Consider the following 23,217-nt stretch of genomic DNA (forward strand, 5'->3'; position numbering starts at 1 on the left):
TCTGTTCACAATTTTCATTTCTGTGTTTTCCTTGAACACAACATATTACATTTCCTTAGCTTTTCTTAATTAGATGTCATGGCTTTGTAATCCTCATATTGCTGATTTTTCCTTCTTATTTTCATAAGGACTCTTGGTATATAGGGAAGATATGTTTTCGGAAAATTAAGACACTTTCATTCACACATAGATAATTCATATGAACTTGTTTTAGGCATCTACAAGATTTTGAACTTAAGTACTAAATAAAATGTTGGTTGCTTTTACTTTCCATGGTTTAAAGTGACTCCCATCTCTAAGCTTTTTACTTTGATGATCTTTATAGTAACCCAGCTGATCCTGCTCTTTGGTCTCTGTTGTCCCGAGTAGTTGCTCAGTATACTCACCAAAGTGCAAAGGTGAGTAATGTTCTAAATTTTGACAAAAAGATAAAATAACTTTTATTATTTTTTTTTGATAAAATAACTTTTAATGTAGTATTAGCATTATCATTCTGAGAAATAATTAATACAGCAAATGAGTTCTGTTACTTAACCAGATTTTCCATTAGTCATTTTATTAGTACATTGAGTTTCTTTCATGTATTATTGGACTGTTTTGGGCATTATGAAAGTTACAAAGAAGTAGGTGGACATTTTTTAAATACATACAGATTATGTTAATGGCTATGTGGTTAGGTTATGTTTATAATGTTGCCATTTAGGAAGCTAATATGTTTTGAACACTTAACTACATCTAATAATTCCACTGTCTGAAGTCTATGTGAGTCTGATTTTGTTATTCCTAATGGTTTTTGCACATGGTAATTCAAAGAACCTAGAAGAGCATCATTATTAGCTACTAGAATGAAGTAATTATTATGTGCCAACTATTCTATATATTTTGTCATTTAATCCCAGCAACCACATGAAATAGCTACAATTAATGTCCATTTTATAGAGGACATTTCAGACATAGAGAATAAATAACTTGTGCAAAATCACCGTTAGTATTTGTGGTGATGACTCATCCCAGATTTAACTCCTGAATCCTCCTTCTACTCTGCTGTTTTCTGTTCCGCTTTTAATCCATCTTCTATTTGTTTTATATTGACATATTTTGAAAGATTATTTTTAGCATTCTTTATATGCTAAATATAATATGCAAAACATTTTGATACAATTTCAATATAAAATTAGAACAGTATACTTTTGAATTAAAATGAAATCATTTGCATAATTCACTTTCTTTTCCAGATAAAATGTCTAACTGAATTTAAAATTAAGGATTTCATAATTCATTTTACAAAAACTATGATGTGTATATTTTTCTTGTTTTTAGTTTTGAGTTGATTATTGAAGCAGTGATTAGCTTCAGGGTGCTCTGAACTTTGGGTATTCATTTTACTAAGAACTACAGAAATTTTTAAAATATTAAGATTTTCATGGAGTAAAACCATATTAAAGTAAGTTTTGGGATTCTGTTTCTCCTCCAGTCTTTCTTCCACAGTCTTTTACATTGTTAGAAAATATTTACTTGTGTTTTGTGTAAAATTGTGTAACTTTTGCACCATTAATAGGTAGTTTAAAAAAGCAGAGTTGAAATTATAGTAGAAAAGATTTTTTATAAAAACACTGAACTTCAAAAAAAATACTAAATGTGTCTCTTAAAGCAGTGATCAATTGATACTTTCAGGAGTTTAAAAGTTGTGAATGTGATAAAACTGAACTTTTCAAATGACTTAATGGAAAGATTTTTATCATTGTTAATTTTTATGAAAGTTTATGCATTCATCTAAATAATTATTTTCTATTATAGGGAGGTGCTATAGCAGGAAATGTGGCTCATATTTTGGATTCAAATCATGGAAAGGTTAGTTTTCTCCAGTACCAAGGAAATGTCCTACTTGTTAAGTAATATTTTTGGTGACACGTAAAATAATTTTTCTTCCTAGGTTTAAGATGTCACATCATACCTGATACAGTACTATTTTTAGTCAATTTGAAAGTCATGGAGATATAAAGATAAGTGGTTAACTCTCTTCTTTTTCTCTTACGCAGAAGGCATTACTGTACACTGCAGTAAATCAGTTAGCCATGGGAAGCAGTTCAGCAGAAACTGAAAAAAACCTTGCACTAAAGACCATTCAGAAAGCAGCTCTTCTTTCTCCAGGTGAGTATAATATAATCCATTTCATTAATTCAGATTCTTTTGGTTGTGTGTTTGTGACTTACAGGTACAAGGTTTGTATTTTCTAAAATAAACAAGGGAATTTTAAGAAAATATTTTAAACTTTTGCATATTATTTGATTATTATTAAGAGAGATTTCTTGAAGCAGGCTGAAAGGAATATTTGCATAAAGATACTTTATTACCTTATTGAAAATAAGGTAGTCATTGCCTTGAGCAGGAATTATTTTATAATATAGAGATATGCATTTAATTTTTTTGTAAAAATTTTTTATCTGCCTAATGTTTCTATGATTTCTGTACTATTAGCAGTAATACTGATTCTGTATAAGTGAGGTAGGTATACATTTCAGACATTTGATAGGGAATATATATTGGAGGGAGCAGTTAGATAAGAAAAAATATAAAAGTTAAGCTAATATGTTTGCTTAAATGACTATATTGTTGACTAGCACCCCTGTGGGATTTTAAAATTGTCTTTGTTTGTTTGAAGATTTTATTTTTAAGTAATCTCTGCACCCAATGTGGGGCTCAAACTCCCAACCCTGAGATCAAGAGTTGCATGGTCCACTTACTGAGCCATCCAGGGACCCCAAAGTTATTTGTTTTTTTAAGGGTAGCAGGACTAAGATATTGACCATGCAAGTATTAACCTGCAAAATATGACTTACAAAAGACCAAAAAATAACTCTTCGAAGTTCTAAATTCTTTCCTACCTTCTTTTCACAACTACCTCAGTCCACTGCTTCCCCCTGCCCCTGTAGGTGCTGTCAAGGTGTGAAGGAAAGAAGGAAAAATCAAATCAGTGAAGGGATATATAATCATAGAATTGCTTCACTTGGAATGATTAAATAACTTTCATCCTTGGCTGTTAGAACATAAGTAAATGGAGTTGTCTTGAGCTTTTTCTTTGGCTCAAACTTTTCTTAAGAACTGAGAAATAGTATTATCTTGCTTTTCCTTTGATTGAACTTTTAGTACAGGGTTTGAATGATGACCATAAGTGTCTCTTTGAGACTTGTCCTTTGTGTCCGATGAAAATGAACATAATTGACTTTTCTACAGTAGCACAATACTCTAGACAACTGAGCTAACCACCCATGGAAGAGCTTAATAGGATATTTCTCATCCTCTGCTATATTTTGAAGAAAAGGCAAATCTTAAAGGATGAATATAGTAATGTGTCTTCTGAAAAGAAGTGTAAATTAGTTTCTTTAAGAAGGTGGATTTTTTTCTGGAGATACAATTTATTTTTAATTTAATTTTTGGTATTTATAAACTCTTAGTCTCATTTTTTATAGTTTTTCCCTGATATATTGATATTAACAAGCCTCTGACTATACTTCCTATGTTTAGGTGATCCTGCTGTCTGGGCTGGGCTAATGGCAGCCTGTCATGCTGATGATAAACTGGCTCTAGTGAACAACACTCAGCCAAAGAGAATGGATTTGTACTTGGCACTGTTATCTGCTGTTTCTGCTTCACGTAAGTTTAGGAAAGCATTTACACATGGTGAATTCAGGGTGAAGTATTCAGAAGGATACTGCTGAAAGGTAGTGAGCATAATTAGCTCTATACTAAAGGATGAATGATCTCCTCTGACAAAGCTTAAAAACAAGCCTTGAAAAGGTGAAATCATTTTCAAGAGACTTAACTGCATATAGAACAAAGCTCAAGAACATTATAGGAATATAGAAATATTCAGCAAGATAAAATTCACAATGTCTGTCTGGTATCTAGTTAAAACTTAATAGGCATGCAGAAAGGAAGAAGAATACCACACATAATGAGATGAATCAGTCAATAGAAACAGATCCACAGATGACACACTAGAAATCTCTTTAAATTGTAATTGACTATTTAAAGAGCACCCTACCACAATAGCACAAAGAACAGGAGGGGAAATGGAAATATTCTGTTGTAAAATTTTTATATTGTAAGTGAAGTGATATAATATTACTTAAAGGTAGACAATGACAGGTTAAAGGTGAATATTTTAAAATTGAAAGTAGGTACTAAGTAGTGTTAAAGGTAATAAGCCACCAAAGTAGATAAAAGGAGATTAAAAAAATAATTCAAAGAAGAGAAAAAGGGAACAAAGACTTAAATAAAACAAATAGAAAACAACTATTTACTGCTTGAAACACAGATGAGATAGAAATTTTTATTTAACTCTGAAGACAAAAATAGCCTAAAAAGTAAAAAGATGGAAAAAGATATACCATGCCAACACTAATCAAAAGACAGTTGGAATGGCAATACTAATTTCAGACAAATTGGATTTCAGAGCAAAGGATATTGCCAATAATAAGGGAAGTCATTTCATAATGGAGTCAATTCGTTGAGAGGACATAACAGTGCTAAGCATTTAAGCACGGAGTAACAGAGCTTCAAAATACAGAAAACCTGCCTTGTATTTCACATAGAATTTGTGGGATAAAAGAAACTTGTGGAAAAATGTATGAAGCAAAAACTTAACAAACTGAAAGGAGGATTAGGCAAATCCACAATTATATAGTTAGAGATTCAGTACTCTTCTTTTGATAATTGACAAAACAATTGAACAAAAAAATCAGTAAAGATATAAAAAGACTTGAACAACACTATCGACTGAATTGACCTAGTTGGCATTTATGGAATACTTCTGATAACAGCATTGTCAAGTGCACACAGAAAATCTACGCACATACCTCATGGGCCATAAAAAGTTTTAAATAAATTGAAAAGACTTCAAATCATGTTTAAAGCATTTTGTCTTTATACAATGGAATTAAGTTAAAAACCAGTAACAGAAAAATACCTGGAATATTTTCAAATTTTAGAAACTAAATAACATAAATAAACCAGTTCAAACCATAAGGGAAGTTAGATAATATTTTGAACTGAATGAAGAGGAAAAAATATTTCAAAGTTCTACAGTGCTATTAAAGCACTGCTTACAGGGAAATTTCTAGCATCAAATATCTACGTTAGAAAATAAGAAAGCCTTCAAATAAATGATCTCAGCTTCTCCTTAAGAACTAGAAAAAGGAAGAGGAAATTAAACTCAAAGTAAGCAGAAGAAAAGAATAAATAGCATCAGTGAAAGAGAAAACAGAAGATCAACAGAAGTGAAAACTAGTTCTTTGAGAAGATCAATAGAATTGATAAGCCTTTAGCCAGACATCAGGGGAAAAAACCCAACAAAACCGGTATCAGTGTCAGGAATGAAATGTCATTATAGCTATTTAAAGGCTAATAAGAAGACTTTATGAACAAGTTTACACCATTAAATTTGGCAATTTGGGTGAAGAGGACAAATTCCTTAAAAGACACGAAGCTCATTTAACAAATAAATAAACTGAACAGCTTTGTATCTATTAAAGACACTGAATTTATAGTTAAAAATCTACCCACAAAGAAAACTCCAGGACCAGATGCTTCATTGATGAATTCTACCAAATATTTAAGAAATAATGCCAGTTCTATATAAACCCTTCCAGAAAATAGAAAAGTTGGTGTAACTCTTCTTATACAAGGCCAACATTACCCTGTCACCAAAAGCAGGCAAGACTTTAACAAGAACACTGTTGAACTGCAAATGCAGAAATTCCTAACAAACTATAGCAATTCAAATCCAACAACACATAAAAAAGATAACAATACATCATAATCAAGTGGGGCTTATCCTGGGAATGCAAAGTCACTTTACATCTGGAAACGTATTTTACCATGTTTATAGTTGTGCCAGACAAATAATCTATACTTCATGATTCCATTTATGTGAAACTTTAGAAAATGCAAACTCATCCATTACGTCTGAAAATAATTTATGGTTGCCTGGGGTCAGAGGAGAGGTAGGTTGAGGACAGAAGTGATTACAGAGAGATAGGAAGAACCTCTTTATGATGATGACTATGTTCATTATCTTGATGGTAGTGACGGTTCATAGATGTATGCTTATGTATGTATGTATGTAGGTTCATAGATGTATGCTTATGTATGTATGTATGTAGGTTGCCTGGGGTAAGAGGAGAGGTAGGTTGATGACAGAAGTGATTACAGAGAGATAGGAAGAACCTCTTTATGATGATGACTATGTTCATTATCTTGATGGTAGTGACGGTTCATAGATGTATGCTTATGTCAAAAGTCTTCTGAGCGTAGAGTTTGAATATGTGGGTATGTGTAATTTATCATATGTCAGTTATATTGCGGTACATATTTTTTTCAATGAGATATTTTTAGCATTAGTGTAGATAGTGATTTTTTAAAGTAAATCATGAGTCTATAAAGTTTTAAGTTATTTGACCACAAATATTCCTACCATGAAACTTTTCAGAAACCTGGCACATATTAGTTAGGATAGTCTATGGTATTCCTGTAGTATGGGTAAGCTTTAAAAATTATGTATGCATGATAAGTCAAATTGTAATACTTCTTAGCAACTAATTACTCCTCTGAGAACGCTTTATAAGTTGCAGAAGAAAGTAACCTTGACATTTTTGTTAACAGTTAAAGACAAAGAATTCCTTAAAGATTATAACCAATCTCTTGAAAAGTGGTCTCTCTCCCAAGCTGTCACTGGTCTGATAGACACAGGAAGAATATCTGAAGCTGAAGCCCTCTGCACAAAGGTATTATTGTATAATTGAGCATTGAGTTCTATGGATGATTCTTATCCTACTTGGAAAATAACATTAAAAATAGAATGCACGTTATTTAAAGGGCATATGGTGGTAGTGGTGAGGATAGTGATGATGATAATAATGACACCACCCAACATTTATTACTTCCTATAAGCCACTCAGTACATTTAGCAGTTTGTATTTGAACTTCCCAAGAATATATGACATAAATATTTACTATTATCCTCTTTTTATAAATGAATAAACTAAGGCTTAGAGAGAGTAATATGCATAACAGTTCCCAGCTAGAAAATGATAGTGTTACCATTTGAACTCACATTTGTCTGACTCTAGAACTCAAGGATTTAATAGTTCTTTGTGTGGGGGGGGTTACCATTATAGAGGCCGTATATTCCTTTGAGTTCTGGTTACTGCCTTCAGAATGCTATATTTACCAACATCCCTGTATTTTTCCAAAGCTCTGAACCACATAGACAGTGAGATGTAAATGGGGTGACTAGAGCTACTCAGTAGACACCTTTTACGTACCTGGATTATAGGTTCTGTATGTCAATCCTTAGCGCCTTGCCTAACACCTAGTAGGGGCTCAATAAATATATATTGAATGAATCAGTTTCATAAACGTAATCAGAAATAATTTAATGGATAATGAGAGTTTTAAACATAACTTTTTCTGAAAGCATCTTTTCTCGTAAAAGCTTACCAGGGAGATTGAATTTTCTTTCTAGAATTTTTTTTTTTTAAAGATGAATTTCATAGAGAAGGAAGAATGGATCTTTGAAGATCCCTTTAGTGTTTGAAGTCTCTGAAGAGCAGAGTAATTTTCTCTATTATTTAAGAAATTCCATCTAAATTCAGGACAGATTAGTATTACTCTGAGTGTTTAGTAAGCAACTGACAGTTGGTATGCTGTCTCTAACAGAATAAGGGATACTTTTATGATTCTTTTCTTGTCATTTCTTTGTTCCAACCTCTTAGAAGAAAGTAATCACATACATTTAAGACTACGATTTAATAAACAATAGAGAAGTATGTTATCAAGGGACAAGCAATAAAGAAAGAAATGTTTAAAACAACAGTGGAAGACTTGTTTAGAGAACTTTCTTAAACTTCTTCCAAATATGTGTATATGTGTGTGTATATATACTTCCTAAATGTGTATGTGTGTGTGTGTGTATGGAAGGACATACATACGCATATATGTAAAATTTCTGTATGTGTGTGGGGTTTGTGTATAAATAATGGTTTAGGGAAATGGGCAAATGGGTCTTTTCTCTTACAGTGTTTAGGAAGTCTGTGTCTAGAGAAGGACATCCCAATGAATATCTTTGTGAAGAGGTTGAAAAAGGAAAAAAAATTATAGCTCTTCTTACATAGTTTCTTCCAATAAGGAATAGTGTTAGTCTTCACAGTTGATTTTATTTGTTTAATTCACCTATTTACATTCAGAACTTAAGTTTTTCAGGATATCACCTGGGAATAATACAAGTCAAAGAGACAAACTAAGTCTAAAATAAATGTCTTATAAACTATAATAATAGTATTATCAATTTTAAGTGTGGAGTTTGATATTCTCAAGATGATCATTGTTTTATTTATTTTACTTTTGCAGTTCTTTATTTTTTAATAAGAAAAGGTTAAATTCACATTTTTCTTGTAACATGAAGAATACCTTAATTGCCACTTAATATTCAAGAAACTATTTGAAATATTTCTATTTGGGGTTTAATTTTTAGAATTTAAAAAGTAACCCTGATCAGCCAGCTGTTATCTTGCTTTTGAGACAAGTTCAGTGTAAACCACTCCTGGAGTCGCAAAAACCTCTCCCAGATGCTGTACTTGAAGAGCTGCAGAAAACAGTCATGTCCAACTCAACTTCTGTTCCAGCTTGGCAGGTAATTTCTCTGTTTCCCTACGTGAGTCCTGATTTAGAATACTTAGTGATACTAGAGGAAGGCAAGGGGGTATGCTCCATTTTATGTCTTACCTTTAAACTTACCATATAGCTTTCATTTTCAAAATTTAAAGTATGTTGTATTGTGATTAGGGAAACTAAGGAAGTTTAATACTAATTTAGAATCTGCTACTATACTGCTTCAGAGCTTTTTAAATTGTTGATTGTGAATTCCCTCAATTTAAAATAGTGTTGAAAATACTGTCTTTTACATGGGGTTGATGTAAGAGAACTAAAGGAGTGTTTCAAACATTTTGTCATAATGGTGTTAACTCTACTTTTAGAGAGGATTTATGTGGTTTTTCTTTAGCTACCATATAGGTAACCCATATCCAGGATTTTAATGGGTATTTAGTGCTTTTTGAAATAGTTATGAATGCTTGAATCAGCAGAATGTCCTTTTAGCTGACTCTGGTTATCTATAATGTCAAACACATAATGATCATATGTACTTTATTCTTATTGATGTTGAAACACAAAAAAAACATGTAATTACTGTATTCAGTTTATTGTAGTTTCCTCTATGCTCCAGAGAGAGTATTAAAGGGGCTTTTTGATGCTGATTTTATAGAAGCTTATTTTACTATAATTTGTTCTTCATTTTGATCTTTCATTATAACAACTTTTTGATGTTTCTGCTTAAAAAGATTATCTAATGCCATAAAGTAGTTGGATTATGCAAGCTAAGCCTGCTTTTTACTCTGATCATTGAAGAAAGATGGTGCTTTTTTCCCCTGTCTTAAAGTTTGCCATATGAGAGTTAAGATAATTTAAGGTCAAATGGAGACTCATGATTTCATATTCTTCATCAAGAAGAAAAATACCTTGTCAAACTAAAAGGGAAAAATTAAAAGATAAATTATAAAGGAATTATAAAAGATAAATTATAAAGGAATTATAAAAGATAAATTATAAATTTTAATTATAAATTATAGTCTTAAGAGATAGCATCTGTTTTCGTTTCTGTTAAGATATAATTCACAAAGGATAAAGTATAAAAATCTTAAAAGTACCACTCCTTACATTTTTAATTTATGTATATACCTTTTTAGCTGCCACCTATCCCAAGATTTGGAGCTTTTTCAGTAAACTAGTTGCCTCCTCATGCCTCTTTTGATTTCCCCCTATTTCAAATAAAAGGGAAAACCACTATTCTGACTTCTGACTTACATCACTTAAACAGACATTCTTTTGCATCTGGTTACTTTGATTCAGTGTCATGTGTGTGGGATTCATTTAGTTGTTTCATGCAGTCATAGTTTTAAAATTTCATCTTAGAAGATTGTTTGACATGATCTACTACAGTAAACATACATATCCCTTATCACCCACCGGAAAACATATGTAAGGACGGACATAGCAGCATTACCCATGATAGCTAAAACCTGGAAATAAGCCAAATGTCAAACAGTCTTCTAAAATGGTTATCCATTTGATGTTCCCACCAGCAAATTCTGAGCATTCCAATTGCTAATATTGCTAGATGTGGTTAATATTTTCCTTTTCAGTAGATAGGTAGGTATTCTGTGGTAGTTTTAACTTGAATTTTCCTAACTAATGATGTTGAGCCACATTTCATATTCTTATTGAACCTTGGGATATCCTCTCTATAAAGTGTCTTTTATTTTTCATGGGCTGTTTTTTAAATTGATTTTTGTTACTCATTATATTTTCTGGATTGAAGCATATTTTGAGTATTTGTATTGCACATATTTTATCATGTACTTTGGCTTTGCACTCTTAATATTTTTTGATGTATAGTTCTTAGTTTTAATGAAGTCTAACTTACCATTTTTTAATGATAAATGCTTTATTGAAATGTTCTATTTAAAAAAAAAAGAAATGTTCTATTTAAAAGCGCTCTGCTTACTTTAAGCTCTTGAAGATACTTTTCTGTTTTCCTTTAGAAATGTTTGTTTTACCTTTCACAGGTTAGGTATATGATCCATCCAGGATTAATTTTTGTTAATGTTGCAGATCAAGGTTCCTTCCTTTCTTATGTGTATCACATTTGTCCCAGCATCATTCCTTGAAAAGATCATTCTGTCCCCATTGAACTGTAGTGATGCTTTCGTTATAAATCGGATGACTGTATCTGTGGGTCTTATAGGGCTCCCCTCTTCTTTTCCATTATCCGTTTATTTTTGCCTATAGCTTTATAATTAGTTTTGATGTGTGGAGGTAGTATTAAGACTTGTGGCTTTTTTTGTTCTTCAAGTATCTAAAGTCATTTTAGATTTTTTGCAGTTACATAAATTGTCAATTACCCTGCCTCCTTCCCCCACAAACAAAAGCCCTGCTAGGATCTTGATTGGAATTGCTTGAATCTGTAATTTTATTTAGGGAGAATTGATAAAGTAATATTACTGAGTTTCTCTATAAATGTGGTATTTTCTTCAAATTATTTAAGTTTTAAATTTCTCTCAGCAATGTTTTACAATTTGCATTGTAGAGGTCTTTTATATTTTTGTGTTTATTTGTAGATAGTTGATATTTTTTGTTTTATTACAAATGATATTTTTTTCTTATATGTTAGCTCCATACACTTAGAGATGTAGATGATATTTATATGTTGACCCCCCAGCAACCTTGCTGAATTCACTTATTTTTTTCGAAATGATTTTAGGTTTTTTGTATACACAATTCTGTCATTTCTGAATAATAAAGTTTTACGTTTTCCTTCCAGTATTTCTATATTGACTTTTTTTCTTGCCATATTGCACTGTTTAGAACCTTGAATACAATGTTAAATAGAAGTAGTGGTAGATAAGTGAATGTTCTTATTTTATTCTCAAGCTGATGTAGAAAGCATTTACTATTTCATAATTAAATATGTTTGCTGTAGGTTTTTTGAAGATATATATATATAGAGAGAGATATATATTAGATAAAGGAAGTATTCTTCTATTCTATATTGGTAAAAGAAATTTGTTTTCTATCATGAATGGATGTTCAGTTTCAACAGATCTTTTGGGGGGACATCTATTAGAATGGCTCTTTTTTAATTATTCTGTTAATGTGGTGGACAGCATTGATTTTCAAATGCTACACTAACCTTGCATTCTTAGAAGAAATCCTACTTGGTTATGATGTATATTATCCTTTTTATATATATTGCTGAAGTCACTTTGTTAATGACTTTTTAAAGAATTTTTAACACCTTTATTCATGAGAGAGAATGGCTTGTAATTTTTCATTCTCATCAGGTCTGTGTTAGGTTTTGGTATCTATGTTGTTATTCTCCTTTTATTTATTTTCTGATAGAGTTTGTGTGAGAGTGACATTTATTTCTTTAACGTTTAGAAGAATTCACCATTGAAGCCATTTAGGCCAAGAATGTTCTATATGGAAAAGGTGTTCTTAAAAAAAACAAAAAACAAAACAAAAAAAAAGGTGTTCTTTTCTTTATTACTGGTAAAACTTCTTAGGACATAGGACTATTAAGATTTCCTGTTTCTTTAACATTTGTTGAACTACAGGGAGTTTATTCAGCACATCTTAATTTCAGATTTATCAGCATAAAGTTGTTCGTGATACCTTCTTTGTAATGTTTGGAAAATCTGTATGCTTTTCCCTTTTTCATTCTTATATTGGTAGTTTGTGTTTTCTAAATTTTTTCTTGATAATAAGCAGTTTTATTAACTTTTCAAAGAACCAGCTTTTTTTTTTTTTTTAAGATTTTATTTATTTATTCACGAGAGACACACACAGAGAGGCAGAGACACAGGCAGAGGGAGAAGCAGGCTCCATGCAGGAAGCCTGACGCAGAACTGTATCCCGGGTCTCCAGGATCACGCCTTGGGCTGAAGGCGACACTAAACCGCTGAGCCACCCGGGCTGCCCAAAGAACCTGCTTTTTGTTTTGATTTTCTTCATTATACTTTCTTTACATGTCATTGATTTCTTCTGTATGTTATTTTTACTTTCTTTAGATTTAGATTTTTTTCCCCCTTAGCTTCTTGAAATAGAAACTTGTAGATTTTCCCTCTTTGTCCAATATGTGCATCCTCTAAGATTTTATGTATTGTTTTCACTGTCATTCATTTGAAAATATTTATGATTTCCATTGGGATTTCTTCTTTGATCCATATGGATTTTTTCTGTTTTTTTTTGTTTGGTTTTGTTTTATTGGTGGTGTTTTTGTTTTTGTTTTATGAGAGAGTATGCAAGTAAGAGTGAATGTGGGGAGTGGGTGGAAGGGAGAGAATCTTAAACAGCCCAGAGTATTGTTTTCTAAATCTATCATTTAAGTCAAGTTGATTATGTTTAAATCTTATATATCCTTACTGAACTTTTTGTCTGTTTCTTTTACCATTGCTGAAATAGGTGTTAAACCTCCAACTTTGATTCTGCATTTGGGGTTTTTTTTGTTTTCATTTCTCTCAACTTTTGCTTCATAAATTCTGTGTCTATATTAAGTGAATACAAACATAGGAGTATTATATCTTCCAGTTAATTGATTCTTATAATTATGAAACAGCTCCCTTTATCTCTTAGTATTTCTTGTCTTAAAGTCTACTTTGTTGGAGGTAAATACAGCTACACAAACTTCTTTTTGATTAGTATTTACATGGTATATTTGTTTTTACATTCCATTTTTATTTTGTTCCTAACTTGCCATCTTAGAAGACTCTTTAAGACTTTCAAGGGGTGTGGCTAGTAAGCTATTGCTGGTAGAATTGGCAAGATAACTACTCCTTTCTTGACCTATGAATTTTGAGTTTTTTGGGGTACAAATTTACCAATAATTAAATTAAAATTTTAACTTCATCAAAGTGCATTGAATTTGTTTAGTACATACTATGTACTAAATTAAAATATTTTTGATTCTTTTCTCTTTGTTTCTCAGTGGCTTGCACACGTATATCAGTCCCAAGGAATGATGGGTGCTGCAGAGATGTGTTATAGAAAGAGTCTACAAGTAGCATCCCAACAGGGCAGTTGGAGCGGGAAGCTGTCGAGTCTGTTGAAACTAGCTCTGCTTGCTTTAAAAGTATGCATGGTAAGATCATGTTATAATTATGATCATGAAAAACTGATTCTTTTATTTTTCTTTAAGATGATAGTGCTTTCTGTTGAGTTTCTGTTGTTTCATCACCTTTTCGTGTGGCCTCCTCATAGATTTTATATTTGGGTTTTTGATGGAAATAAGAGTAATGTAAACCCATAGATTCCAGCAGATTATTTGTCATAGTTTGGGTGGGGGGGAACAAAGATCACAATTTAAAAGTTGAATTATGACAGCATATACATTTTTGTTTCCTGTTGATAAAGTTAGAATTAACCCAGGTACTCATCTGTGACAAAAGTACCAGAAATTTAACATTTTAGTCATTTTCTCAGTTTAATTTTACATTTTGTAGGAAGGACTTCTAGTAATTTTTGATTTGATATCTGTTTTTCGATACCAAGTTAGGTATATTAATCTAGAAGTCTTCAGTACTAGTCTGGAAAACTCTTTAGGATAAATGTTTAATGTGCGCTTTTGGGAGCAAACTGCCAGTGTATGATATTCTATTTGAGTATATGTATGTGTGATATATACTCTTAAGAATATATGTCTAAATGTTTCGTGTTTGTGTGCACGTGCTTGTGGTTCATGGACAAAAAAGAAATTTAATGACAATTACTTTGGAGAATAGCACTGGGGGTCTTCAAGGGATGATAGAGAAGAAGTTCTCATTTTATATCCTTTGATATAGTGTTTGAGGGTTTTTTTTTTTATCATATGCATGTTGCTTCTGCAATTAAAAGTTAAACTATCATTCTGTGTTTTACATGATTAGAAGAAATTGCCCTAAATAGACCTGAATTAATTCATGCTTTTGCCATAGTGTTCTGTTCCCAATGTTATTTATTTGATTTAACTAAGCTTTTTGACAAAGATACTTAAGTTGATTAGGAAATTCTTTCAGCTTTGGTGCTATTACTATAAAGTACATTTAAGAGGTCCTTAGGCCAGGGGCCATGTTTTGTTCATTTTTGCATCCTTGCTTTACCACACTGTCTTGTACATAGGAGCTCCACAATAAATGGTTTTTCAGAGAATGTATAAATAATAATAATAGTTGTCAAATTTGTGGTAATTTGGGTGAAACCTCCCTTTTTTTTTTTTCCAGTCTGCCCTGTTCTGTAGCTTTTTAAGGGCAGGAGTCAGATAATCATTTTGTAGAATCATGGCTCCTGTAGCATTTACATTTGCATCACCTTCCAAGTAGTCACTTAATAAATGAGAGTTGAATTGCATTCTTTTAAGATAAACATGTCAAAAGCCTCGACTTAATATGTGTCTTATATTTTTCCAGGCTAAGAATTTCAATGATCACTGGTCATCTTTGGTTCAAGAAGCTACAACTGAGGCCTTAAAACTTTGCTTTTGTCCATTGGCTGTCTTTTTACAAGCTTTGTTACAATTCAACCGCAAAATGGGGGCAAGGTATGAAGAATTCTTGTCCCCCCCCCTTTCTTTTTCTTGGAAATGTTTCTTTTTCTTTATTTTCAGTTCCTCTGGGAAACGAAGATTTAGAGTTAGTTTAATAAACTTGGTGTTATTCATATATCTGTTCCTACTTTGGAAAGGCTTTTCTAGTAACCAAATAAAAAAGAAAATAAAGTCTTATATTTGTTTTACAAAAAATAATTTGGTACACAGATACAGAATATGAGAGATGGGGCATGACAGCATTTCAAGTGAAGAAGGTTTTAGAAGTTTACCGTGTTAGGATGCACCAACAGTGTAATGTGGATTCTAGAAACAAAATCCAAAAGACTGAAGTTCAAGGCTAGATTGACTGAAGTTTGAAAGGTACTAAGCTATGAAAAAAAGTAATGAATATTGAAAAGACAGAAATATGTTTATAAGTAATGTGGTTTTTATATCTAGAAAAACCCAAAGCTTCGGAGATTAAAATATAAAAATTTTAGTGATTTTTTTTTTTTTTGGAGGGTGGGGACCGAGTTAGAAATAAATTTGAAAAAATTACTTAACGATCATATGGATGAAAAAACAAGCAAGAATATTTTTAAATTCTGAGCATTATATCTAGCTTTAATGGATATTACACGTAGTACAGGGCAACTGTAATTAAATAGTTATTTAGGAGCATACGTTACTAGAACAGGATTGGTATTGTAGACATAAAGCTTAATACATATAAATATGTGGCAAAGATCACCTCAACATCCCAAAATTAAGTGAAGGAGGAATTAAGACCTATGACTAATCAGCAATTCCAGCACTATTTATTATTGATTTACTTTTGATCAGTTTTTTTTTGTGTGGCTGATTTCACCAATAAATGTTTTAGGCTATAATTTATACTTTTTAATGAAACTCTTTCTGCTGAATTTCAGCGTAGGTGACTTAGAGGGCCTTAACCTCCACATCCTTGTAATCTGTTAGCACTTAACATAATTTTTATCACCCCCAAAAATCAGTCCAAATTGACACTCAAAGGAAAAACCGTTGTGCTTACTATGTGATTTGTATGTAGAAGCATCTTCAAGACAAGTTCTTTAGCTTCTGCTTCAAACTACTCACACGATCCTCCTGTTTAGCCCTTCTTGAAATAACCGTAATTTGTTTTGTTTCTGTAAGTATGAAAGTCTCTGGAGTCATAGATGTTAGTAAATAAGGAAAGAAAAAATTAGAACACAGTTGTAAATCAGCCTGTTATTACATAGGTTCACATATTGTACATATCCTTTAAAGCATGCACTAAAATTAAAAAGCCTGATACACTTTTCACTCTGCTGTAGACCATCTTTGATATTTATGGATTTGTTTTCAGTCTGTTTTCCAAAAAGATTAGAGGTAGAGTACTCAGAAGTGCTCATAAAAAAGAATTTTTCCCCCACTTCTTTTTGGAATGTACCTTAATTTACTTACTTACAAAATGAGAATAGTAACAGCAACCCAACCTTATAAGATTGCAAATATTAAATGTGACCATATGTATAAAACACTTAGTATAGTACCCAACACATGATAAACCCTTAGTAAATATTAGCCATTATTATTACCTTTATTCTTTTTTTATTACCTTTATTCTATAAAAAAAATTTTATGAAGGAATCAGCACCATGTGTGCAAAAGAAAGAGAAAGATAATGTGTGTGAGACTAGTATATGAAATATCTTAGGTTAATTTAGATGCTTTGGATTAAACATAAGTATCTTTTTCAGAGAGACTCGGCGACTTTTGGAAAGAGTGGTATATCAGCCTGGGTATCCCAAGTCTATAGTATCAACTGCACGTTGGTATCTACTGAGACACTTACATGCCAAAAATGACTACGAGCTTATTGATGTAAGGCATTAATTTTATTCACAATATTTCATTTTGGAGCTTTGTTGGAAGAGGGGTGAAGGTTCCTGTCCTGTGCATTGTAGGATATCTAGCGCATTCCTAGCCACCCTAAACACTAGCTACCAGTAGCACTGTCCTCCTCTCTGCACCTGACTGTGACAACCAAAAATGTGCCAAATGATACCACTAATTCCCCCTCATTGAGAAACACTATTTAACCTGTAGGGAATACATTCTCTGAATGTGCCTTGTAGAATAAGAAAGTGTAGAGAAGGGTGCTAGGTGCTGGTTATGGTATTTTATATGACCTTTGCACTGGAGGCAAATATATAGGATAGATTTGGAAGTAGCAGGATTTAATGGGATCTTGATACTATCTTTGGAAGTATTATTTTACTTTTTGTCTTTTCCATAAGATGTATGTGACAGTTTCTGCTCCTCACAGGGTAGCTCTGGTATCTAAACAAATAAACATATATATATATATATATATATATATATATATATATAAAATCCCTCTTAGGGGCAGCCTGGGTGGCTCAGTTGTTTGGTGCTGCCTTCAGCCCAGGGCCTGATCCTGGAGACCTGGGATTGAGTCCCACGTCGGGCTTCCTGCATGGAGCCTGCTTCTCCCTCTGCCTATCTGTCTCTGCCTGTCTGTCTCTCTGTCTCTCTGTCTCTCTCTCTCTCTCTGTGTCTCTCATGAATAAATAAATAAAATCTTTTAAAAAAATAAAATAAAATCCCTCTTAAAAAGATTTAGTATGTAAAACACATACTGGTTTAAGATTCTCATAACTTGAGTTTATAATTTACAAAATACAATGAATATTAATGAGGAGCTTTTTAAATATCTAAAGCATTTGAAATACTGTTTACCTTTCAATGAAACTTACAATATTAAAGAAATATTAACAGAAACAATGCTTGGAGAAAGGCACTATAATTAACATATTGCAAACCAAAACGTTAGAATTTATATGAATATTGGAGACAGTCCTCCATGCTTTTCTTGCATTTCTAAACATCTTGTGAGCAGATGGCCTGACTGCTCTTTGTTCCAGACTGTCTTTTCAAGAATGTTTTTATAGTGAGCCTTGGGAGACATACCTAAGTGTCTCCCTCCAGAGCAAAGGGTAGGCCTATTATAAAAGATTAAAATCTCCTAGGCGCAGGGTTCTTCCCTTGTAATGCAAACCAGTATGGTTGTGGGAATCCATATACTTCTATCCATGTCACCCATGTGAGTCTTAGGGACCAAGGGGAATAAATATAAATGTCTTGATGCTCATGCAGTTTGTTGTACCATGAGTGGTAAAGACCTTTGTCTCTGATCCAGGAGAACTGTGTCTTTTGGCAGTATCCATGAAACTGTCCAGGCTAACTTGTTAGCTTACAAGTAGGGCAAAATCTCAGGCCCTTCACATGTTTGAAAATTAACAACCAAAAAGTTTTAGTAGTCGAATGAACACCCAAAATTAAATCTTTTAGTTTGTGGGATGCCTGGGTGGCTCAGCAGTTGAGTGTCTGCCTTTGGTCCAGGGTCCGGGGATCGAGTCCCACATCGGGCTCCCTGCAGGAAGCCTGCTTCTCCCTCTGTGTCTCTGCCTCTCTTTCTCTGTCTCTCATGAATAAATAAATAAAATCTTATCAATCAGTCAATCTTTTAGTTTGTGATATTGGTGAAAACCTTGCAAAGCTTCTGGATAGAGCCTAGAATCTAGAACTTCAATTCTAACTAAGCTTTAGTTTTAAAGGAGAGGAGTATCACTTGCACAGTTCGGTATATAAAGTGATCTTTTGGGTAAGGTTTTAGACTTGACAGTACTGTAAACAAAGTGACCACTGAATTTTATACAGTGCTGATGAAGGTAACAGTCAAAATGTTACATCTATACTAATTGAGCATTTGAATAAATTATACTTATTTTTGATGTTGGCTTTGGCTGAACAGTTTATTTCAGAAAAAATGACTGAAAAGATTGCACATAGCCACTTTTTCTTGTGTTGTTTGATATTGCTTGCTGTCTCTGGCATACTTGGCTTCTATGAATTTAAATAGTTATCATGAATAAACAAAATACTAATATTCCTCTATGTGATTTCCCATAGGTGCTGGTAAACAATGCCAAAACTCATGGAGATACAAGAGCATTGGAATTGAATCAGAAATTGTCCTCACAGTAACAGTACATTATTTTATAGTAAGCAAGCAGAGAATAAGTTATTAGAGAAAAATCAATGAATCAAGACTTTTCCCCAAGGCAACATTTTAAAAAACCATAGTTATAATCATCTGTTCCTATTTTAAATCTAAAGACATTTAAGTTCTTAAACTAGGGATTTAGTTTTCCAGAAACTCTTAATGTAACTTTAATTTGAAAAATATGTTTGATTTTGAGAAGTCCATAATGAAAGGAAACATGATTCCCTTAGGTATTCATCAGTAATTTGTAAAACCATTCTTTTCTCCGTCTTGCATTGTGCATAATATATTTTTTGTACCCCTTTACAATAAAGCCTTAATAGCCATTTTCCAAATAATATGCAAAAGCAGATTAGCACAGTGCAGAATTTTATGTTAAAAAATAAATTGAAGGATTTAATTCCTTCTTTGAATTCTAGAGTTTAGCAGACCAACTCATAACATCTAAATAATCTCATAGCCTATTTTACTAGTGGTTCATCTCAGATTCTGTTGAAGAAATATAATGTTAATGTTCATGAATCTTAGACTGCTAATGGATATGTTTAGAGAATTCAAAACACTCAGGTGTATGGCTGCATTAAAAAAATGAATGGAAAATTTTGGAAAATAATGCAGACAGTGTTTAATCGATCATGCAGTTTCTTCAATTATGATAAAAAGACTTGAACTTTCTGAAATAAAAAATAGTCTTATTTTCTTTGTAGTATTAATATCAGATATAATTTCTAAGTTCAAATTTTAAAACTTGAAAGCACATTTACCTATTTTAGTTTTTCAAAAACCCTTTTATATATCTGAAAAAACTGTATGTTGCTTACCTTGGATTTATGGTTTTAAAAAATATTTTCAGATATTTACATATATTGTATGAAAATGTGTGGTTGTACAATTTATGTATGTAATTTTTCTAAATGACCTCTATGATGTTATTTTGCGAGATTATATAAGTTGATTATATTCTGTAATTAAATTTTACTCCAAAGGTTAATCTGTTGAACAACTATAATTTAGTGAATTCCGAAATTTGGCTGAATATTATCATCATTCAGACCTATGCAATCAGAATCTTTAAGGATAAGGGCTTAGGACTCTGCATTATAAGGGATGCCTAAGAGATTCTAATGTTCATTCAGGCTGGTGAACCACTGGATTGATCCAATGATGATTCTTCCTTTTACTTGTTCTTTAACAAGATCAAGCACTTGATCTATGGTCATTTCTTCTATGGTCATTTCTATGGTCTGTGGTCTATGGTCATAGAATTCTATGGTCATTTCTTCCTTGTCCTCACAATTGTCAAACTGATTCAGTGCTTTCAACAGCCTGGCCCACGTACTTAGCCAGAGATGAGCTGCAAAAGGTTGCCTGTGCCTCTCTGGTGCCCATGCCCTCCTCCTTCCAAGAAGCACTTTAGACTTTACCCCAGAATGAGTTGGATCTATCTGCTCAAGTGCTTATGAATCACTTCTTGTTTCCCATCTGCTTTCTAGGGTGTTCCTTGCTTTATAAGATTACTTTCTCCTACAGTGTGGACTTGGTTAGCCTTTGCTTCAGAGCCAAGGATTGACCTTTTGACTACGATGCCTATTTCTGGCTTCTGGGGACCTCAGACCCAGTTTTTCTAGAAAGGAAGGTTCAAAAACACAATAGTTAATACCATCTCAGGTAATTCTTTTTTGGATGGATGTACACACGTCTTCTTTTTTGTTACTTTCTCTTAAAATTACTGCCCAGTTACTTTGAGGCTGAAATCATAAATATATGATTTTACAGCGCTTACTTCATGCTAGACCTATGCTAAGTGTTTTAAACATTGTCATTTAATCCTAGTAAGTGAAGGAGAATAGTGCTAAACAGCATGCTTAAAGCAAAGAAAAACTGAAAAGGCATCAGTATTATCAGATTCTAGGAATTTTAAAGTAGCTAAAGTTTCCCTTCTTTTTATATGTAAGTTTAGAGAAATTACATAAAAATTATTCCCAGAAGTATCAATATTTGGCATTCATATTAGGTGTTTTGTTTTGAGAATTATAGTGCATTTTTGCTCATTTTTATCCACCGTTTGGCTATTATTGATGAATTAGATGTTTATACTCCAGCTAAGTATCTGATTATCATTTTCTGTGAAAAAATATATTTCGGCTTAATGAGTAAACGTTTAGAACACAGTCTATTTATTTGGGATCACTTGTCATATTTCTCGAATGTCCCTTGCATTAATTTACGGTCAGGATAATTAAAAAAAAAACACTTTAGTTTAAAATGCTGTGCTATTTATTAAGTTTACAAAAGGAGTTGACTTTCTTTCATTTGGGAATCTATACCGAACAAGATTGGACAGAAATACTCAGGTTCTGCATTAAGGGAATTAAAAGATATGGTTACCTAAACTAGCATTAAAAAAATAAACTGAAACATTAGTTAGGTAAATATTTACTAATATGTAATATATAAATATGAAAAGATACATAATTGGTTGCCTCATAGAAAATCTTGACACTTGTTTTGGGGATATTTTACAGGAACACAAAAATGAAGCATATTTCATGTATGAGTCAGAGGGGCTTGCAGATCTATTTCATTTTTTGCACACTTTAAAAAATGTGAAACTTTGTTTTGGCATAGTTGACCCTTGTCTCTCTACAGGTCTTCCTTTCTTCCACGTTAGTTGCTAATGGATAGAAAGCTTCTCAGACTCCCATTTGTAGTACTCAGCTGCTGGTTATAAAGTGTCAATTTGCAAGAGAGTTTTTTTTGTTTTTGTTTTTTACATTAAAAGATATATTTGTGTATCAGATACAAATACAATAATCTTGCCATATATCTATTTTTAAGACTTTTTATACAGAGAAGGTAAAACGTCAGAAAATTCCCTTATTTAGAGGGTATACTTGATTTTTGGTTTAGAAAATAGAATCACTTAAGGTCTATGGCACTGAAAAATCCACTCAAGGTGTCTGGCTGTCCCTTTGCTCTATAATAATGGATTTTTCCTCTTTGGGGCTGATTAAAAGGAACTTTTTGAATTGCAGTGGTTTAAATTCTAATGTACTTAAAATATATCTTGTACACTATAATTTTTTAAAATAAATGCTAAATTATCTTTAGACCTTAAAATGTTTTGAGGAAACTTAAGAATAGGATCTCTTTAACAAGCAGCTATTATAAAACATTTGAAATCCTTTTTTTTTATATTTTCAAATTATAACTGAAAATACCAATTTGTTTTAGTGAAAGGATATGATAGCAGGAGAGGGATAATTAAAATTGGAATATCCCTTGGAAAATAGAAGAATAGTGAGAGAATAGGTTGGGTTTCATATTATATCACTGGAGTGTTGAAATACTCTACATGTCATTGTCTCTTCTGAGTTTGAATCAGTATAAAAGTTCATTCAGGCTGTACACTACTTCCCCTGTATGTAGTACCTATTACAAAAACATTTAAATTATATTAGTTTTTCTGGAGAGAAGATGGGCTGAGCAATAAAAAAATTGTTTATCTTACTATTTTTGCTTATATGGGAGACGGAGTAATGGTCCCAAAGGTATCATGCCCTTATCATCAGAACTTGTGAATATGTGGCAAAGGGGCTATGCAATATAGACCTTGACATGAAGAGATTATCCTGGATTATTTGAATGGACCTAATTTAATCACAGAAGTCCTTAAAAGTGGAGAGCCTTTCTGAGAGTGACAGTGGAGGGTTAGAGGTTCAACATTGCTGACTTTGAAGATGGAGGAAGGTGGTTCCATTCGTGGAATAAAGGCAGGCTCTAGAAACTTGAAAAAAACAAGGAAACTTTTTTCCAGTAGAGTTCCTAGAAAGGGATGCAGCCCTGCTGGCACCTTGATTGTAATCTGCGGAGACACATGTTGGACCCATGTCTCCATGTGGAGACATCTGACTTACAGAACTGTAATATAATAAATTTATGTTGTTTTTAA

The 23,217-nt window shown here is 32.4% G+C and overlaps 1 protein-coding gene across 11 annotated transcripts in view; it reads left to right on the top strand.

Annotated features, from left to right (window-relative positions):
- The window catches only part of SKIC3 (SKI3 subunit of superkiller complex), an 80,065-nt gene extending 56,848 nt beyond the window's left edge, over nt 1–23,217 (top strand). For all 11 annotated transcript variants that reach the window (XM_072790815.1, XM_072790824.1, XM_072790812.1 and 8 more), the window contains 10 exons: nt 326–398; nt 1,798–1,851; nt 2,040–2,151; nt 3,526–3,654; nt 6,664–6,785; nt 8,534–8,692; nt 13,601–13,753; nt 15,057–15,187; nt 16,936–17,059; nt 19,172–23,217. In XM_072790815.1, coding sequence (XP_072646916.1) covers nt 326–398; nt 1,798–1,851; nt 2,040–2,151; nt 3,526–3,654; nt 6,664–6,785; nt 8,534–8,692; nt 13,601–13,753; nt 15,057–15,187; nt 16,936–17,059; nt 19,172–19,246 — 1,132 coding nt within the window. In that variant the 3' untranslated portion in view covers nt 19,247–23,217. The remainder of the gene's footprint in view (nt 1–325; nt 399–1,797; nt 1,852–2,039; nt 2,152–3,525; nt 3,655–6,663; nt 6,786–8,533; nt 8,693–13,600; nt 13,754–15,056; nt 15,188–16,935; nt 17,060–19,171) is intronic.

The sequence above is a fragment of the Canis lupus genome, chromosome 2, assembly GCF_048164855.1.
Source record: "Canis lupus baileyi chromosome 2, mCanLup2.hap1, whole genome shotgun sequence".
In the NCBI taxonomy this organism is placed as follows: domain Eukaryota; kingdom Metazoa; phylum Chordata; class Mammalia; order Carnivora; family Canidae; genus Canis; species Canis lupus.